Source organism: Petaurus breviceps, unplaced genomic scaffold (genome assembly GCF_028583685.1).
Source record: "Petaurus breviceps papuanus isolate PSGF00001 unplaced genomic scaffold, PetGlider_PUasm1.0 190, whole genome shotgun sequence".
Taxonomy (NCBI): Eukaryota; Metazoa; Chordata; class Mammalia; order Diprotodontia; family Petauridae; genus Petaurus; species Petaurus breviceps.
This window is the reverse complement of record NW_027185810.1, coordinates 3,385,244-3,404,302: the sequence shown is the minus strand read 5'-3', so window position 1 is coordinate 3,404,302 and position 19,059 is coordinate 3,385,244. Positions and strand designations below refer to the sequence as shown.

General features: G+C 42.5%; 1 protein-coding gene across 1 annotated transcript in view; it reads right to left on the bottom strand.

Annotated features, from left to right (window-relative positions):
• The window catches only part of JARID2 (jumonji and AT-rich interaction domain containing 2), a 334,505-nt gene that overhangs the window by 37,501 nt on the left and 277,945 nt on the right, over positions 1–19,059 (bottom strand). The window contains exons 7-8 of the mRNA XM_069092440.1: positions 8,799–9,858; positions 3,689–4,194 (exon numbers count right to left, since the gene is read on the bottom strand). Coding sequence (XP_068948541.1) covers positions 3,689–4,194; positions 8,799–9,858 — 1,566 coding nt within the window. The remainder of the gene's footprint in view (positions 1–3,688; positions 4,195–8,798; positions 9,859–19,059) is intronic.

Sequence of the window (19,059 nt, the reverse complement as noted above, 5' to 3'; positions counted from 1 at the left end):
TCAGCGCAAGTGCCATCTGACCCTCACAGGAAGGGCATCTAGGTGGCACAACAGACTGAGCACTGGCTCTAGAGTCAGAAAGAGCTACGTTCAAATCTGGCCTCAGACACTTACTAGCTGTGTGACCCCGGGTAAGTCACTTAACTCTCTTTGCCTCAGTTTCCTCATCTGTAAAATGAGCTGCAGAAGAGGGCTAGACACAATAATACTCCAAAAAAATATGAGGTTAATATTAAAAAAATGGAGCCATACTTAAGTATTATACTGTCTGCTGAAAAGCACCTTTCATTCTCAACCCAGAATTCCTCCATGACAAAGTTCTATGAGTTTTTAAGGGAATATAAAGTTATTATAAAGAAATGGTTTTGTTGGGGTTGTTTTAATCCTCTTAGAATTATCTTTTACTAAATATGGAAAAAAAAAAAAGGGGGCCAGAGGGTTGATATCAAAAATCCTCAATTAGCAGAGCAGACAACTCGAGGATACATTTGTCGCTGTTCAGTTGGGACTGACTCTTTGTGACTCCTCATGACTCCACTTGGGGTTTTCTTGGCAGAGATGTTGGACTGCTCTGCATTTCCTTCTCCAACTCATTTTATAGATGAGAAACTGAGGCAAAGAGGGTTAAGTGACTTGCCCAGGGTCACACAGCTAGTGTCTGAGACCAGACTTGAACTCAGGAGGATGGGTTTTCCTTACTCCAGGTTTGAAGCTCTATCCACCAAGCCACCTAGCTGCCCTAGGATGTACACCCACTCTTCTAATCCATGATCTTTAAAAATCATTTCTCGGTTTGGGGATTAACAGGTGGGGGAAGAATGTGTTCAAACTGTGATAACAGAAGAAGCCTCCTTTATCAATCAATGTCACTAAAGTTAGTTTAAAGTTCACACATCACCATCCTTTTCATAACCCGGGGAACTGAGGGGGAAGAGCAGAAGGAGATGGGGCGCCTGCTGTCCTGGCCTTGGTAAATGAACTAAGGGGAATAAGGGGTAGAGACGTAAGGTGTCACTTAAGACAAAACTAAATCATAGGGACATGGGATGAAAACAAAAACCGCCCTGATCAAATGGCTCCAATGGTAGAGATTACTGCCCAAATAAGGAAGCTGCCTTGGAACAAAGTGAATATTTCTTTCTTTCAAAAAAGACCATCAGCGTGTGGCACAAAGTAGGCACTACCCCCTCCAGCCCCTTTTTCTCTCACCACCATGCATATGTGCAGCCATCCCCTGGGTCTGTCCGGACCCTTCCCTCCCTTGCAGGCTAAGCTGGTAAGTCACCTACACAGCATTCTCTGACTGCCCCCACTCCAGAGGCTAAATGGAGACATCCTTCCACTCTCCTTTCTGACTCTATCAAATTCTATCTTCATGCCTCTTGGTGAAGATCTCACAGAAGTCTCCTCTCACCCACTTCTGATTAGATTAAAATCCCCTTGAGAGCAGGGAATGTGTTCGCTTTTGTATGCCCTAAGCCACTGGTTCTCAAACTTTTAGGTTTCAGAATTCCTTTACTACAACTTCAAAAACCAGTGAGGACCCCTCAAAGAACTTTTGTTTATAAAGATTATAGCTTTCAATATGTATCATATTCAAAATTAAAACCTCTTAGTATTATTATGAAAAGAGTTTTGACCTTGAATGGCCCCCTGAAAGGGTCTTGGGAAATCCTACAGGTCCCTGAGCCATATACTTTGAGAACCACTTAACTAAGCCAAGCACATTGCCTTGTATATGAAAGTTCCGGGTTCACATCTCATCTCAAGCAATTAATAACTGTAATCCTTAAACTTTCTGCATCTGTAAAATGGGAAGGAGTTGGAATCAATGATTTCTTTGAGGTGCTGTCCTTTGAGCTTTCAGTCTATGACTCAATGATTGTGTTAACTATACAATGACTAGTTGATGACATAGCCACAACGCAGAGAACAGTTAAAGATATGAAAGGAGCACGTCATAATGTGGACGTCTGCTCCCCACACCATTCCAAAAACCATCCAGCATAACAAAGAAGCTGAAGGCACCATCTCTCCCATATGTTTTTGCTAGATTTTTAAAAGGAATCTGAGAGCATATGGAAGCAGATATTCAAGCTTGCTTAATGGAACAAAGAGTCTTACAAGGAGTTAGCTAAGATGACGGGAAGATCCCACTAGCAAACACCTCAGTGTGGGGGTCAGGACCATGACATTTTAGACATCTCTTCTATAAGATGGATTCTAGCGGGAGAACCTCAAGTAGTATCACATTTTTGCTGTCAGAATGCTCCACACACTGTGGAAGGGCTCAAAACGGGACACCTGTGTAAAGCTTTACTCCCAGTCAGTACAGATCAAACTCCCTAATGGGAAATCAAAAGAGCCAAAACCTGAAAAGAAGGATCTCACATGTTTAATTCTACCAAGATGCTGGAGAGATGCATTTTGTTTCATATTAATGGAAGCAATGAATGGAGGAGAATTCAACCCTCCATCACCTGTTTCTCACATCCCAGAGAAAAGAGGCAAGAGGCAGCCTGGTCCTGTTATGGGCTGGGGACACATGGCTCACTGCAGTTTTGCTAGCTCACTGAGCCTGACTCAAAAATTACGCTCCTGGCCATGGTGCCAATTTGTGCGCAGGAGGGGTGACTGCCAAGCAGAGTTGGTGAGAGAGTCAACACCGCTCTGCAGATGAACACGCCTTACTTCTTGGAGAAGTAAGTGTTCTCAGGAAGGCTTGCACTTAAACAAGATTTGGCAGAAATGGAGAAAACATTGTACGTGTTTCAATTTCTGTTTTCTTCCATTCGCACGTTAATGGTGAGATACGTTTTGATAGCTTTATCGGGGCCTGTTCTCTCTCTATAAAAGGACCTGGCAGAGCAACTAGGAGCTGGGTGGCAGGAGACTGTGTTGAATATAAATAGGAAGGGAAAGAAAAAAAAATATTTTTATGAAGTTAGGGTTGTGTACTATGGGAAGAACTGTAGAAGCCTCCTCATGGATCTTTGGCTGAGAATAGATCTTTCCTAGGCAGCTTGATCCACCAGCTGGGGGCTGGGGGAGGGAGAAATTAAGACCCGCCACGGGGATAGTCAAAGTTTTCCATCCAAGTACTAGAGCTAGATGGAACTTTTAAGAGATCATTTAGTCTAACCTGCCTGTTTAACAGGTAAGGAAACTGAGGGACAGAGTGGGGAAATGATTTCCCCAAGACTAGCTAGTTAATAGGAATGCCAAATTGATCTATTGCAAGACTTTTGTTTGTCGAAGTGACAAATCTTTCAGGCTCAAATTCAAAGTAAGCAGGAAGGTTAATTTTCAAGACTATGATTCTGGTCTCTTGGTTCCCAATACAGTGCTCCTTCCCCAATATACCACCCTAGCTCCCTGCTCTGGGTTGTTTTCACTGCATTCACTCCTTACCTCTGGCACCTCCCATGGGAATTGCTGGATAGAATCTGATATCAGCTAATCACCCACTCAGAAAACAATCACTGTTGCCCACCCTCTGCAGACACAATCAAAATGTTAAAGCAAGTGGAAGACATCTTGGGCAGTCAGAGGAAGCACCCGATGATGGCTCCATGGCTACCCCCACCAGGGCATTAACATTTTGGGATGGAATGCCCTTATGGCATTCCAAACACAAGGGGGAGAAAGGTGGGGGGTGGGAGTAAAGAAAGAACAAAGGTTCCCCTACCTTATATATACACTTATGGAAATCATTGAGGACCCCTTTCTCCTCCTCCTCCTTCTCTTTGACAACCTCCTTTTCCTGAGCAAAGAGTCGCCGCCTCCCAGTTTTGAGCTGGACATGGTCCACCTCCTTCAGCTTGCTCCGGAAGCCATTCTTGTGGACCACGCCATGGATGAGGCCGTTTTTGGGCTCAAACCGGGGCAAGGAGTGGAATTTGTGATAGGCATTCTCAGAGTGGCCTTCCAGAGGGCCTTTCCGTTTCTCCAAGATCTCTTTCTCCAGCAGAACCTCCTTCTCCAGTTTCCGGTGCTCCTCAGGGGAAAGGGAGTCGTATGACAGCAAGTACTGGCAGTAGGCTTCCTGCAACTTTGCCAGCCGGTCCTGGGCAGTTTTGGGGATACGCAGCATATCTGCGAGTTTGTTCCATTTTTTGAGGTCAGTCACTTGCTGCATGCCGCCCATCTCATTAATCAGCCGGAAAAAGCAGGCCAGGTCCAGCTCACAGCCTCCTGGAAAGTGGGCACGTTGTTTTGGATGGGGGAGGGAGGAAAAAACAGGAAACAATCAGGTAAAAAGTCACCAGTGAACACAGACACCACCCCACTCTGGGATTTTAGGCAACAAATTTCTTCCCCAAATTTCAGGTTTTGTTGACTTATATCTTTAAAAAAAAAAATCCTCACAACATCCCTGTGAGGTAGGAAAAAGAAAGAAGAATGTGTTACTCCCATTATACAGATAAGGAAACAAGCACAAAGCCTCTATTAAATGATTTGAAATTCCATCACCAACAGGCAGAATCCAATCCAACACACCCCGAGTCTACTACAGGAATTAACTCCATTAGCTTTAGAGTTGGTGAAGTTCTCCAGGTTATGTATTATGTCAAAAAGGAACAAGAATGATTCTGATGGTCTTTCAAGGGAAACATTGTTGAATTTACTATAAAACGTAGGGGTTTGAGGAAGAGAGAGTCAAGGAGAGAAACAGAGGGAGCCAGAGAAGGGCAGAGGGAATGGTGAGAGGAAGGGCGTTTGAACATACATGTGCATGGGGAAGTTAAAGTGGAGAGAGAAAGAAGAGGAAAATAATAATAAATCCAAGCTAAAAGGTCAGTACTTGGACATGCACGATTTCAATGCGTACACAAATACTTTTTTCTGTTCTTTTCAGGACTAACAATAGAGTAGCTTAGTTCTTATTCATCCTTATAAGTTCAGCTTAAACTAGCATAAGATTCCACAACCACGAGCTGTAAACAATGTTAAATCCATACAAGTGATAAGGACCAGAATGGTCCAAGTTAAAGTCCAGTCTCACCCTTTTGGTTACTCTTGTCTGAATGGGAACCAGAAAAATGCATCACTTTGAAAAACAACATACTTTGCCACCCCCACCCCCTAAGAGACTGACTTCTGGGTGCTCTAATGTAATATCTGGTTTTAAAAAAAAAAAATACCAGGCAACAACGGAAGAGAGAGAAGGGAGGTTTCAAATGTGCAAAATTTAAGGATATTTGCATCCAATCACTGAGAGTCAAAAAAACACCCTGGATTAGAGGGCTCAGGAGATGAAAACTTCTGAACTTAGATTCACAGAACATCATGGATGGGATGGTCCAACTCCTTCACTTTTTTTTCCTGCCTTTTGGAGGGGCAATTGTGGTTAAATGACTTGCCCAAAATCACACGGCTAGTTAAATGTTAAGTGTCTGAGGCCGGATTTGAACTCAGGTCCTCCTGACTCCAGGGCCGCTGCTCTATTCACTGTGCCACCTAGTTGCCCCTACTCCTTCATTTTCTAAGAGAATACTGGGGTCCAGAAAGTTTAAGTGACTTTTTCTGAGCCACAAACATGACAAGGGACACAGTGTCAAGACTAGGACCTCATCTCCCTGAAACCAAACCCGTGCTATTTCTCCAAAATCAATCAATCAATCAATCAATCAATCAAGGGTGGCTAGGTGGTGCAGTGAATAGAGCATGGCCCTGGAGTCAGGAGGGCCTGAGTTCAAATCCGGCCTCAGACACTTAACACTTACTACTCCTGTGACCTTGGGCAGGAGTATTAGTATAATTAACACCGATTGCCCTGCCCTCCCCCTTCAAAAAAAGCACACAAAAAAAATCAATCAATCTCCTCCCCACCACCCCCCTTCTTCCCTATAGTTCAGGGCCTATCATACATGGCAGGAACGCAAATGCTTTCTCAATGTAACCAAACAAAATTTTAGAAGTAAAGGAGACAGGGGGCAAAGCAAGACTGAAGTTTCTCTGCCTGCTCAGTCTTCAAAATAGACTGGACTAAAGTCATAGTTCAGACATTATGGTCTGTAGGCTTTACCATTTTCTTCCCATTCTGAACCACAAGTTACAGCATTTATATTTATGCATGGACACACTCACCCACAAGCATATATACATTTTTACTGAATTTTGGAGTGGGTATTGAAAATAAGTAAATAGCTTCACATTTTATATATTTAAATTTAAGCTATCTACAGTGTCTGGCCTGAAAACTCATTTTGAACACAAGTTAAAACACTTATATAAATTTATGCATGGACACATGCACACACAAGCATAAATACAAGTGGGCATTGAAAACAAGTGAAAATCTACAAGATCTGTCTGGCCTCAGATCTATCTAATTATGTCTCTATACTTCCTCTTCTAGGCAGAACCCTGAACAACTAAGATATCTAACCCAGGACTCAAACACGGTATAAAAAACAAACAACTTCCCTTGAAGGAGTAGGAGGGTCAGTTCCTAATCATAGGATCTTAACTTTGAGAGACCTCAGAAGCAATTTAGTCCAATCCCTTCATTTTATAGATGTGGAAACTGAGGCTCAAAGATGTTAAGTGGCACAAATAGTAATAGAGGTGAGATTTGAACACAGGTCTTCAGATTGCACATCCAACACTCTAAGCCACAAAGTTAAGAGTAAAGTTAAACAAAAAGAAGATTTTATCCACAACAAACTCTTTGGTTCTTCATCATTAATGACACAGATTTATGGGGCTACCATCACCATTACACAAAGTCCCTGAAAATCCCTAGGGCAGAACTTTACCTTGCTACCTCTTGGTTATCACTGGGCCCCTGAGCACTCCAATGCTGATGTCACACCCAAAGATGCTTGAGCTAATATGTGAAGTCTGCTTTGCCAATAGAGCCAGGAGGTGAATACTCTGTGAGATTAAGGGGCTCTCATTCTTACATCAGCATGCATCCACATATGCACACATCCCATGCATGTGTGCTCTCTCAACCCTTTGTTACGGTCCTATCACATGTCATACTTGACAGCGGACCATAAACCAAGGATTCTTTCAAATTAAGTGATTCTCACTCAGGCATTAGCCCTGGCAGCCCCCTGCCGAGAGGAATAATGAAACCTCCATTTTGCAATGAGCCACATTTTACTGCCTATTCTTGACACTTAATGATTGTTAAATGTCTGCTTGTCATTGAAACATTTGTGATCGTCAGTATTTGGATTTCCAAATGTGAGCCAACGTGACAACTTGTGTAGCAGCCCTCCAGCTGAGAGAGAAGTGCCAATAGCTGGGGGTCCCAAAGTGAAACTACCACTGCCCAGAAAAGTGTCCCCATCTCCAATAGGATAATTCAACCTGAAGAACATGAAAAATGCAACTGCTGACAGACTAGGGTCCAGAGTGACAGTGAGGGGAAGTTTAAAAAATAGAAAAAGGGGGATGAGGGTTGGGCGGTCTATAGAAAGGACTGTCTCCAGGGAGAAGGGACAAAACAACAATGCATCACCCAGGATTAATGTGTATTGAGTGGCCCAGGCTTATGCTGGACCTATCTGCACTGCACCTGGTCTGGGAGGAAATTCTCCAATCTAGTAGCCCAATAATGAACACAAGTTCATTCACAGACCAAGATCAAGCAACAAACATGTCAGTTGAAACCATTTGGGGGGTAGAGAGGGATGGGACGACAGACATGGGACAAAAGTAGACAAGTGGCTAGAGTCTCTGAAGGGCCCTTGGATATTTGTCTCTCCCCTGTACTTCAGGCTAGGAGTCTCAGTCAGAAAGGAGAAAGAAGACAAGCCATCTGGCCCAGCATCATTAATCTTCCATCTGGCCACAATCTTCAAGATTCCCTCATACCACCTAGAGCCCAAGTCTGCTAACCTGGGGAGAAGTTCAAGTTATTACATCACATTAATTCAAAGGGTTGTTAACCTTTCTTTAGCAGCCTGGTGAAACTTGTGAAACTTTTCTCAGAATTCTGTTGTTAAATTCAAACAATAAAATGCATAGGATTACAAAGGAAACCAATTATACTGAAATACAATTATCAAAATATGTATTTCAATATACGATTTCATACTGATGCATGTTATGATACATGATAATGTATATTTATATATTATATAATGTATACAATTATACAATCATGTAAAATAATGTAATTTTGTTTATATTATGATTATAACAATATAATCACAACATATACTTTTATATATCATAACAGTCATCATCATAACAAAACATATATCACAATAGAATAACATATAATGGAACAAAATATATCACAATAGAATACATCATATAATAATGATGGAATATAAGATAATAGATCATAATATATATCAAAATATTCATCACTGAATAGAATAGTACAAAACTTTAATATTAATATTATATATATATATATATGTATCTCATAAATATATAACAAAACAAATATACCAAAATATAACATATGCTATGGTGACAATAAATTCTATGATACAAGAATAAAATCTAATCTACTGCAATAGATCATAACAAAATAGAATATATCACATTATAATAGGATAATATTATAACACATACTTTATAGCACTATCATCATATATCACAGTATGACAGAATTCTTTGTGTCTATGTCTACATGCATTACACACACCCTCTCCCATGGTCACAGAGCCCAGTTCTCCCTACATCCACACTGAAGGGGAGGAGCCCCAGGAGTGGCCCCGCCTCCCCGCTAACCATAGAGAGGTAATAAGAGGCCAGAGAGGCCGCTGACGGGCATCCTGGGGGAGGGGAGGGCTCTGGGTGAGGGCATGCACAAAAGCGGGGCGGCTTACCTATGAGCGGGAGCTCGTCCATGGTTATGCCCTGAGATTTGAGGTGCTTCTTGATGCAGGCCAGCCGCTGCACGTTGGGCCCCCAGCGCCGGCCCAGCTTGTGGATGTGCTGGATCTGGGTCACGAAGCGCATCTCGTCGTTGAGCTTGCACTCAGGCCTCCAGTCCGGGGGCGGGATCACCCTGCACATGCCATACTTCTCTACCTGAGCTCGGACCGACTCGATGTAGATGAGCGGGTCGTGAAACTCCTTGGCGGAGGGCCGCAGCGTGGGGATCTCGTGGGTGCCGGCCCAGCCCGGCCTGCCCGCGCTGCTGCCGCCGCCCCTCTCGTGCTTTCCCGCGGAGTCGGGGGGCTTGTGCAAGGACTCCGTGTGCGAGGTAGAACGATTTTCCCCGGCTGAGGCGGAGGAGGCCGAGGCCGAGGCCTCCGCTCTGCCGTGTGCTTGTTTCCCGGGTGGGCTCCTGCCGGCCCCGGCTGCCGCCGCCGCCCGCTTGGGCCGGCTCCTCTCCAGACTCTTGTCTGGCACGTCCTTTCGGACGTGTCCGTTCAGCAGAGGCTTCTTGTCGGCCGCGGCCGCCGCCTTCTTGCCGGGGGCCTCGGCGGGGCCCTTCATCTTCTTGGGGGGTGGTTGCGCCTTGTCGGCCGGCGGCGCCTCCTCCAGCCGCCTCTTGGAGGTGCGCAGCCCCTCCCGCAGCTGCCTGCCCACCTCCTTATTAGTGCATGACTTTGGGTTCAACTTGCCATTGACCTTGACGCCGGGGGCCGCGGCCCGGGACGCCCCTCCGAGGGATAGCACCTGTTTGCGGGTTTTTGCATTGCTACTTTCAATTTTCCCTGAGATTGTGTGGTTGACGGCCGAACTGGGCTTGTGGTGATTGAGTTTGGTTTCTTTGACCAGTTCTCTCTTGGCTTTGGTGTATGTGACAGTCCCCTTTGTCACCGTTGCAGTGTACTTCACAGTTTTGGACGGTGAAGGTCTCACTTCGCGCATCTTTTTGGCACTGGCTGCACTCGCACCCAGAGAGGACATTCGAGTGATTCCATTTACTTTAGAAACCTGAGGGAACAGGGGGCAAGGGACAAAGAACACGGCATTAGGAACCTTCGGTGCTGGCTCAGGAGTCCACCCCTCCACCCGCACCCGCGGGGGCCCCCTGGGGAGAGGGGCAGAGCCGCGGCCCACAGACATGCCATGGAGCCACTGCCACTGCGCCTTCCAGGGCATCTCATCTCCTCCGTGCCCTTTTTACAAAAAGAATACAAAAACTGATACATACCGAACTATACTGATCTCTAGATATGTACGTGAATATTGTGACAGATCTATATCTGTAATGATTTCTGTGTCTATGTAATATAGATCTCCATACACTAGATATCTATAGGTATAGAAATTTCTATGGAGGTATCCATCTTTTGATATATAGCTATATATCTATATCAATGCAGATAGACAGACAGACAGACAGACCCCAGATTTAAAAAAACAAAGGAAACACTCCTGAGTCTTAAGCTCTGGTTCTCATTCACTTGCTAGGCTTGGTGGGAGCAGGGGTTGGTCAGGGTCTCCCTATTCTCTCTCCCTGTCTCTTTTCTCATCTCTAAGAGAGATCATACTTATAAACTTCTTTGCAAATGCTGAAGCTCTATATAAATGTTATTTCTGAGCTCATCTTGAACTCCAAAATAGTTCCTTGATGAAAAAAAAAAACAATGCAACATCTCTCTCTAGCACAGTGAAAACACTGGAATCCCTCTTGGTGACCAGGCTTCACATATGGTTCCTGTTCTTCCAACCTAGCTAGATTTCCATATTAGGCTTGCCTTTCCCTGCTGAAGGGAGAAAGGAAAATCAGTGGCCCTGGAACCAGCACTGATGCTCACATATGGGTCCCACAGCGAGGTTGATGGTGAGATGCCATGGCAAATAGGAAGCACTGACTCCATTTTCAGAGAAGGAGCTGATCAAACCCTGAGTAGGCACTAAGGGCCATAACCCCCATGAGCTTGCTATCAACCAAGCCAAATGTCTAGTTCTGGCTGGGATTGGACAAGTCACTAAGAGTATGGTGCAGTGGGGACAGCATTGAATTTGGTGGAGTACTGGATGTTGGTTGCAATCCCACCTCTATTATGTATTAACTGTTCTCAGACAAGTCATTTAATCTCTTTTGGCCTCAATTTTCTCATCTGCAAAATGAGGGAGTTGAACTCAATAGCTAGTTTAAGGTCCCTCCCAGCTCCTAAATCCTGGTGGGCTTCAGTATTCTCTCATCTGTAAAATAAGGCTAGTCTTGTTGATCTATGAAATTGAAAAACATTTTTTTTTTTAAATTGCATGGGGGTGGCCAGGCAGCACAGTGAGTAAGAGCACAGGCCCCAGAGTTGGGATGACCTGGGATAGAATCCGGGCTCTGATACTTAGCACCACACCCAGAAATAACTGGCCATGTAATCTTGAGCAAGTTACTTAACCCCAATTGCTTTAAAAAAAATTGCATCATTCTAACTTTAACACTAATAATGAGAACTACAAAAAAAAGTACAATGGGAAACTTCCATTATGAATCTATTTTAAATATCCATCACTGAAGTAAGTCTTCTGTACTCTCTAAACACTACCATACTGTGCTTATCTTTAGAAAGCTATTCCTCTAATGACTGGTAGAAACAAGATCCTTTTTATCATATGTGCCAGAAAAAAAAATGTTTTAAATCTCTCTATACCTCTAAGCTTATGACAGAACATTAAAATATACCACAGCAGACCAATGAAGCACTAGTTTGCCTGTGTAAGATGAAGATATGTGTCTGGGGCTCACATTACCTGTAGTAAGCAGGGACCTCAGCCCCTACAGGACATATAGGAGGTTAAGATACAGGGTTGCTGAAAAAAAGGCTGGACTATGAATTTAGATATCTAGGTTCTAGTGCCAGATATTTTAGCAAATGACACTTGGGCAAAACACTAGAGTCCTCTGGGCAGCTAACAGCATATTGATTAGAACACAAGATTTAAAAGTCAGGAATCCTGCTTAGCAGCTGGGTGAGCTCTGGATAAAATGCTGAACTTCTCTCAACCTTGGTTTCCTCATCTGTTAGGGTGGCTGGTAAGAGGATCAAATGAAATGCACACCTTAAACTACTACATCACTATTAGCCATTTTTAAAAGTTGAATAGTTACACAAGATGATTGCTAACTAACACTCTAGTTCCCCAAAACATATGCTATCCTGTTCGCTGGACCTGTTGGAATCAGATGTGGCAAAAGGGAAGGAGAAATGCTGGTAGAATCAAAAAGTGGACACTCCTTTATGGCAAAAGATATTTGCTATCATTTTCAACTTGAAATGGGAAGAAATGTTGCACTTTCTGTCATCTTCTATAATTTGGACATACCAAAAACTTATCTCAGACATCCCTATTTTAATAACATTTTAAAATATCTTTTATCAATTTGGTACATGTCCTAAAAACATACTTGCTATTAGAAATATTAGTGAATGTGTCCCTTCCCCCCCCCACTTTCATTGAATAAAAACTATATTTGAACAGCCGTCCACCACAAACTTGTACATACATGCCAACATAGCAAACTTAAAGACAAAATGGATTCCTGCCTCCTGCCCACCTCCCCCCTCCTCTGTGCCACCTGGCTGACTTGAAAGAGGGATGAACTTGCATCGTATTACTCCAGGATTAGACCAAAGCAGCTAGTTTAGTTTTTCCCTTTTTCCTCCAATCCTATATCCCAACATCATACCACCCAGAGATTACCAGTAGATACAGTGCTACCTCTAGCAAGATCACACCTACAAAGGAAATCTCCCCAACAAGCTAAACTGTACCCAGCACCCCTAAAAAGCAGGGGGTAAAATGGAACCAGGCAATACCTACCCATTTGGGTGGTAAAAATTGGGACCTGCCTAGCTGCCTAACAAAAAGATGCATATTCCTTTGCCTGTACTTGTCTCTGAGGATTCAACATGTCATTGGTACCAAAGAAAACAAAGTAATTTAGGAAGGCATTTTCTTACCCTGCTATTGATGGTCTCTCCTCTCCCCCCTCCCCCCACATTGGCATCTCAAACAAAACCACACACACTGAGTTTTAGCTTAAGAAAGTACACAGGTCACGAACAGCTCATCACAGGGGGATCTGGTGTCACTGATCCACATCCAAGGCAGTACTTACAATGAGCACATAAGAGAGAATGCATTTTTAATTCATCTGAGAATTAGCATGAAGCTGGCTAGGGCAAGAGCCCTTCAGAATTCATTAAAACCAACCTTGGTGTGAACAACTGAGATAACCTCAGTTGATAATCTGCTTATTTCTGGAGCAAGACCGGGTTTGGCACACTTTTTTTTTTTTAACTTGCTCTCTCCACCAAAACCTACAGACAGACCAAGTTAATGAAAAATAAGGTGTCTTTAAGATCAAGGGGAAAAATCATTTCTTCATGCATCTTCAAGGAGATTAAAGAGTTTCTATTAAGGCTGCTCTGTCATAGTCCAAAGGAAGAAAAAGGGGTAATAAAATCCACTAGAGCCCAGTCCCAAGTTCTTCCTAGAAGAACAGCCATGAAAAGCTCTGGTACACCAAGTCTTCCAAGGAGAATTCTCAGCCCCCAGATTTGATTACTAGAATCTTGTATGCCCACAAACCCAAGCCCCAATCACAAATTAAGAGAGCCAATGCATATGAGTCCTCTGCAGGTCCTACCCTCTAATCACCTCCTCCCCTGACATCCCTCACCCAAACACCTGTGTTATCACCTACACTTTCTGGCTACAACCATCTCAACCACACTGGTATGGCAGGCAGTCACATTAACCATGAAACGAAATTTCACCGCTTGTATGCAAGACTAAGCCAAATACTATTGGGATAGAGTATTTTCTTCACTTTAACATCATTCCAAGAGATTTCTAAAAGCTGCATTAAAGAGATTGTGGAATGCTACCAATACTTCAGTCTTACAGTAAAACAATACCTTCCTTTCCCTATGGTAGAGTATAAGACGAGGGAGTACGAGAGGACGTGAAACTTCCCTTTGTCCTTTTTTCGTTGATTACTGTATGTTCATTTTAAAAACAACACCCACCACATGGCAATGTGATGTTCAAGTATATGTTCCCTGCAGCCCCTTCCAATTTTTAGGTATACTCAGTGTAGCAATGCAATCAATTCCATTTGATTGTAGAAACACACATGTTCATAACTCTGAGTCTTTAAAAGTATAACAATGAATTATGCCTACAAGCAATTTCTGGCTAAGTGAATGGAAATATTTTGATCCTCTCAAGATTTCTGTGAGGCAGGTGGGCTATATAATTCCTACATTAGAAGAGGAGAATTTTGTAGTTCTTTCTAACCCCACTAGAGGGAACCATTGAGCTGAATTTCTCCACCCAACTCCTGCCAAAAGAGAGAGCCACTGGGTAAGCTAAAGAGAAACATTTGGTGGCCAGTGATGCTTTACACCTTTATTGCCAACTTGGAACTCTGCACCTCCTGTCCCTCTCCAAAAAAATCTGAATGTAAAGTCACCACAAAATGTGGTAGGGGTCTTGGCAACACAAAGAGCTCTTTTCTTTTAGAAAGATGTTAAAGATTCAACAACAAAATCAACCTTTCTCAACTAATGGCTTTTAGTTTCAAATAAGGTTTCAACCTTATTCTCTTCAACTAAAGCCTGGCACCTGCAGAGTATCAATAACTCTTTGTTTTTATAACAGCCTCCTTCACCTTCATTCACCAGAGAAAATACAAAATGTAAGATATGTACTTGCTAAGTAAAGCATTTGTGCAAGACTGAAATAAAAATCGATAACCCCTTCATTTTCAAATGAGATTATTTTCTGATGCTATATTCCTACATGTGACTCTCAACTGTGCTGCCTTCACACAAGAAAAATTAAAATCGCTTTTGGATGGAAGGGAGGAAGGAATGCAGGAAGACCCAAATTCTTTATATTGACTAGCAAATTTGAAGCAAATAGGAAAATCTCTTCTTCATTATCTGCAACCTTCCCCAGACAAAACTACTTTTCAACTTTGGAAAGAGACCACTTCAACTTCTTTTGCAACCTGCTCCAGCTGCCAATGGGAAGATAAAATTCTCTTTTTTTCCTGGTCACTTCTGGAGAGCTTAGAATGAAAACGGAGTGACCTCACTGCCCAAGCAGAAACAGCTATCAAATCTATTCACAATCTGGTTCATTGCAGGTGCCCAAATTTTTATCCAGGCAAGAAGTCCTCATTATAATCCCAGGGATACATCTGTTCTTTCCAAACCTTCCCTAGGTGTAAGCTCATTTGTTTTACCTTGTTGAAGTTGTTACTGCACTTGAAATGAGGTGCTATTTTAGGCAACAGAAGGGAAAACATCATTAGTGCCATTGTGAAGAACCTAGCACACCCAAAACATTGAAGAGAGGAAGTGTATACTACACCGGATGGCAATTAAAGCATTATTGTTATGACAAGCAGTATTAACTTGCCTCTAACAAAAATACAATGTTAGTTACTAGAAAAAGCAGAGGGTGAGACAGGTCCCTCCAAACTAGGGGGAGTAGGGTCGGGAAAAATCTCATATTCCTGCAAGCTGAGGTCTATATTTACTGGGCCTCTACAGCACGTAAAACTCACCATATACTAATTTTTTTTCCCCTAGCTATCAGAAATCTATTTTAGTATCCTACTTGATGAAATTTAGTAAGTAGGCTCCTGATAGAACCCTCTATAGCCCTAGTATTATCTACCACGAAGCATTACCATGGTGGTGGGCAAATCTTCCTCTACCACTGTTTGAGTATATGTACACACACATGTAAATGTGTACACACACACAGAGCAGTTGACCTCATTCAGATTACAAAGGTTTAACTCCTAAAGGCCTACATCTGTAAGCAGCTGACAGCTAAAATGGTCTTCATTTAGACCAGGGAATCAGTGTGAGATAAGGTATTTAAAGAGCTCTGCAAACATTAAAACCACCACACAGATGTCATTTTTTTATTATTGTCGTTGTTATCAGGAGCTTCCATCAGCATTGTGTTGGCAAAATGCTCACAATAAGAATTATTTTCTCATGCTGCAATTGAGAAGAAATGGGAATGCAGGATCACAAAAAGTCAGTGTCAGGACTAGGAGACTAGGATCCCTCTAAATTCTAGTGCTTTCCTAAAAATAGGGGTTGCCTTTTTTTTTATGACATGAACCTCCCCACTCTGGCCATTACAGAAGACTATGGACTGCCTCTCTTCCCCCCCCCCCCCCCCCGCTTCCTTCTCTAAGAATGTCTTTAAATGCATAAAAATACACAGGAATACAAAAGAACTGCTTATAATGAGTAAGTTATCAAGATAATTTTTTAAAAAAAACAAAATTTCTAAAAAAAAAGTTCATGGATCCTGCTCTGGATCATCAAGCATTAATGCTTGCCCTTTAGGGGCAAGAGGCACAAAGGGAGAGACTGCCTAACATACAACCCACGAAGGCATTTATGCCGGTCACTGCTATCTTTGCTGGTAAGATCTTTAAGGTGTTCTTCAATATTTCAAGACAGACCCTGCACAAACACTATAACCATTATGTATGCATCACATACAGAGTGAAAGCCCAGATGCTTGGGGAACCTGAATCAATTCTGTAAATCCATCCCCACGAGCACAACTCTGGCTATGAAGTTTGATATTAAGCAGAGATATCCAGAAAGAGAGATTCAGAGACAGAAAGAGATCAGAAGAGTAAAAAAAAAAAATGAGCCAGAGAAAGAAAGAGATCTGGAGGGGAGAGAGACAGACAGACAGCCACTACTAAACAACAGAAGTAGGACAGAGCCAAGTAAATAACCTCTATGTCCAAGCCCCTCCACTTCCCCTGCCTGTACTTATTCCATATTTTGTTGCTCAACCCTCTAATTTTACACTTGAGAAAAACAGGATCCAAAGAAGCTCTGTGATTTGCCCAAGGTCACACAGGGAATAGATAAATTCAGTGGTGGATCTAGAACCAAGATCCTCAGACTCCAAATCCAGCATCCTTTCCACTGTGCACAGGGCCTCCAGGCTTCCAAGAAAACAAGGTACAATAAGTAGTCTCCCATGCCTGGAACCCTCTCCAGTTCCTGGCTTCCTTCAAGTCCCATCTAAAAGCCCATCTTGTACAGGAAGCCTTATGTGACTCCTCTAAATTCTAGTGCCTCCCCTCTAGATTATTTCCTATTTCAGTGGTTTGCATGTTGTCTTCCTCATTAGACTGTGAGCAAGGGCTGTCTTTTGCTTTTTTTTTTAAATATTTCTAGTAATTAGCACAATGCTTAGTACATAATAAATGCTTAATATATGTCTACTGAATGAAAGACAATGAAAAACCAGGGGGGGACAAATAATAAAAAATGACATCTGTCATCTCTTCTGTTTCCTTTTATGTGATTTCTGAAAAAAATGTAGTTACAGTAGAATTCTACATGATTTGCCAGAGGTGAATGGTCATCTTTCAAACCTACACCTCTTAAGCTACTACTGGACTTGGATTATGAAGCAATTCCAAAGAGGTTTAATAACCTAAAACAGGTGAACCTTGTTTTCTGACAAAAGCCAAACTTGTGGAAAATGTGTGGGGCTAGCATAGCCTCCTGGAAGCCAAAGAGCCCTTCTTCTCAACCTTTCAAATTAGCGTCCATTTGAGGGTGTAATCTGAGACAAACAGGACATGGCCAATATGGGAATTAGTTATGCTTGACAATGGAGCCATTTCTTTTCTTTTCTTTTTATTTCCTTTCAGGACAGGGAGAGGCAGAAGACAGAAAAGAGAATTTTTTTTTTTTAAAGCAACTGGGGTTAAGTAAGTTGCCCAAGGTTACACAGCCAGTTATTTTGTATAGGTGTTAAGTATCTGAGGCTGGAACAAATCCTGGGTCCTCCCGACTCTGGGGCCAGCGCTCTTACTCACTGTGCTACCTAGCCACCCCCAGAAAAGAGATTTCTGTTCATTCAAAAAAGAATTATTAAAAACCATTTTTTTAGATCAGCTTCCATGTCAAATAAGAAGAAATGACATTTACATAGTGCCTAAAAGTTTTCAAAGTACTTTGTATGCATTATTTCATGTGAGACTATAGAATAGCTACTCCAAGCAAAGATGGATGAGACAGTTCAGAAAAACTCTGGGTCCTCACCACTCCCAAACCCCTCGATGGACAGGGTGTGATGTAAGGTTTGGCTTTTGGTAAGATGTTAGCTAAAAGAAAATATCAAGACCCACCACTTGAACCTCCTGAGATAATAAATGTTATAATAAAGGTTCACAGATGGGCACAACAGGGACTGAACCAACACAAGTTTATTTTGTCTCAGATCTAAAACATCAAAGAAGATTGCTGAAGAGCTCATAAGAGAGAGTTAGTGTGGTGTGTGTGTGTGTGTGTGTGTGGTGTTAATGTGACAAAAAAAACTGACCACTGTCTAAAAAGATGGTGTATAAAGCCTTCTAAGCATATTATCTTCTTTGAAAGCACTAGAGGATGGTCTATCAAATAACATCTTTCCTCCTTTCCCTCAAAAAACTTATATGGAATCATTCCCCCTTTCCTTACAGTTCAGAAAACAGGTTCATTGAGACAAAGGAAGAATCCCATGTTAAATGGTGCCTTAAGGGCAGTCCACCAAATCTGCATGGCTCACTCCACGTATGAGGGAGTAGGGACCCTGGATCATGATTCTAATTTTGCCACTGAAATGCCTTGTGACCTGGATAATCGTGCTTTGGGATCTGTGTCCCAGAACATGTATCTCCTTTACTCTTGCCTCTCACAACTGAAAGAACAACTGGGATGAGAATGGGCCTTCATATTTATAAGCCATGCTTGTGAAAACCACGGAAAGCAACAAGAGCAGAGAGCAGCACATCCTTAAAGATATGCCCCCATGGAAGCAGCAAGACCCCTAAGCAAACTGGCCAGGAAATAACCAGAAAGTGTCTGCTGCTGTCTGCCTTGACTGGGATTGGGTAGGGTAGCACAAATACGCAGAATTCTATTTTTCCCAAGGAGTTTGATCCCCTATGGTGGGCAAAGTTCAAAAGCACCCACATTTTGGCCTCACAGATTGGTGCTCAAGGTTCAAGGGCATCCCTTGAACACAGAAAATTTAGCAATCCAGATTCCTCTAGAATGCTGAGAATGAAGACATCTTGGAGACAATGATGATGATGATGATGATGATGATGATGATGATGATGATGATGAT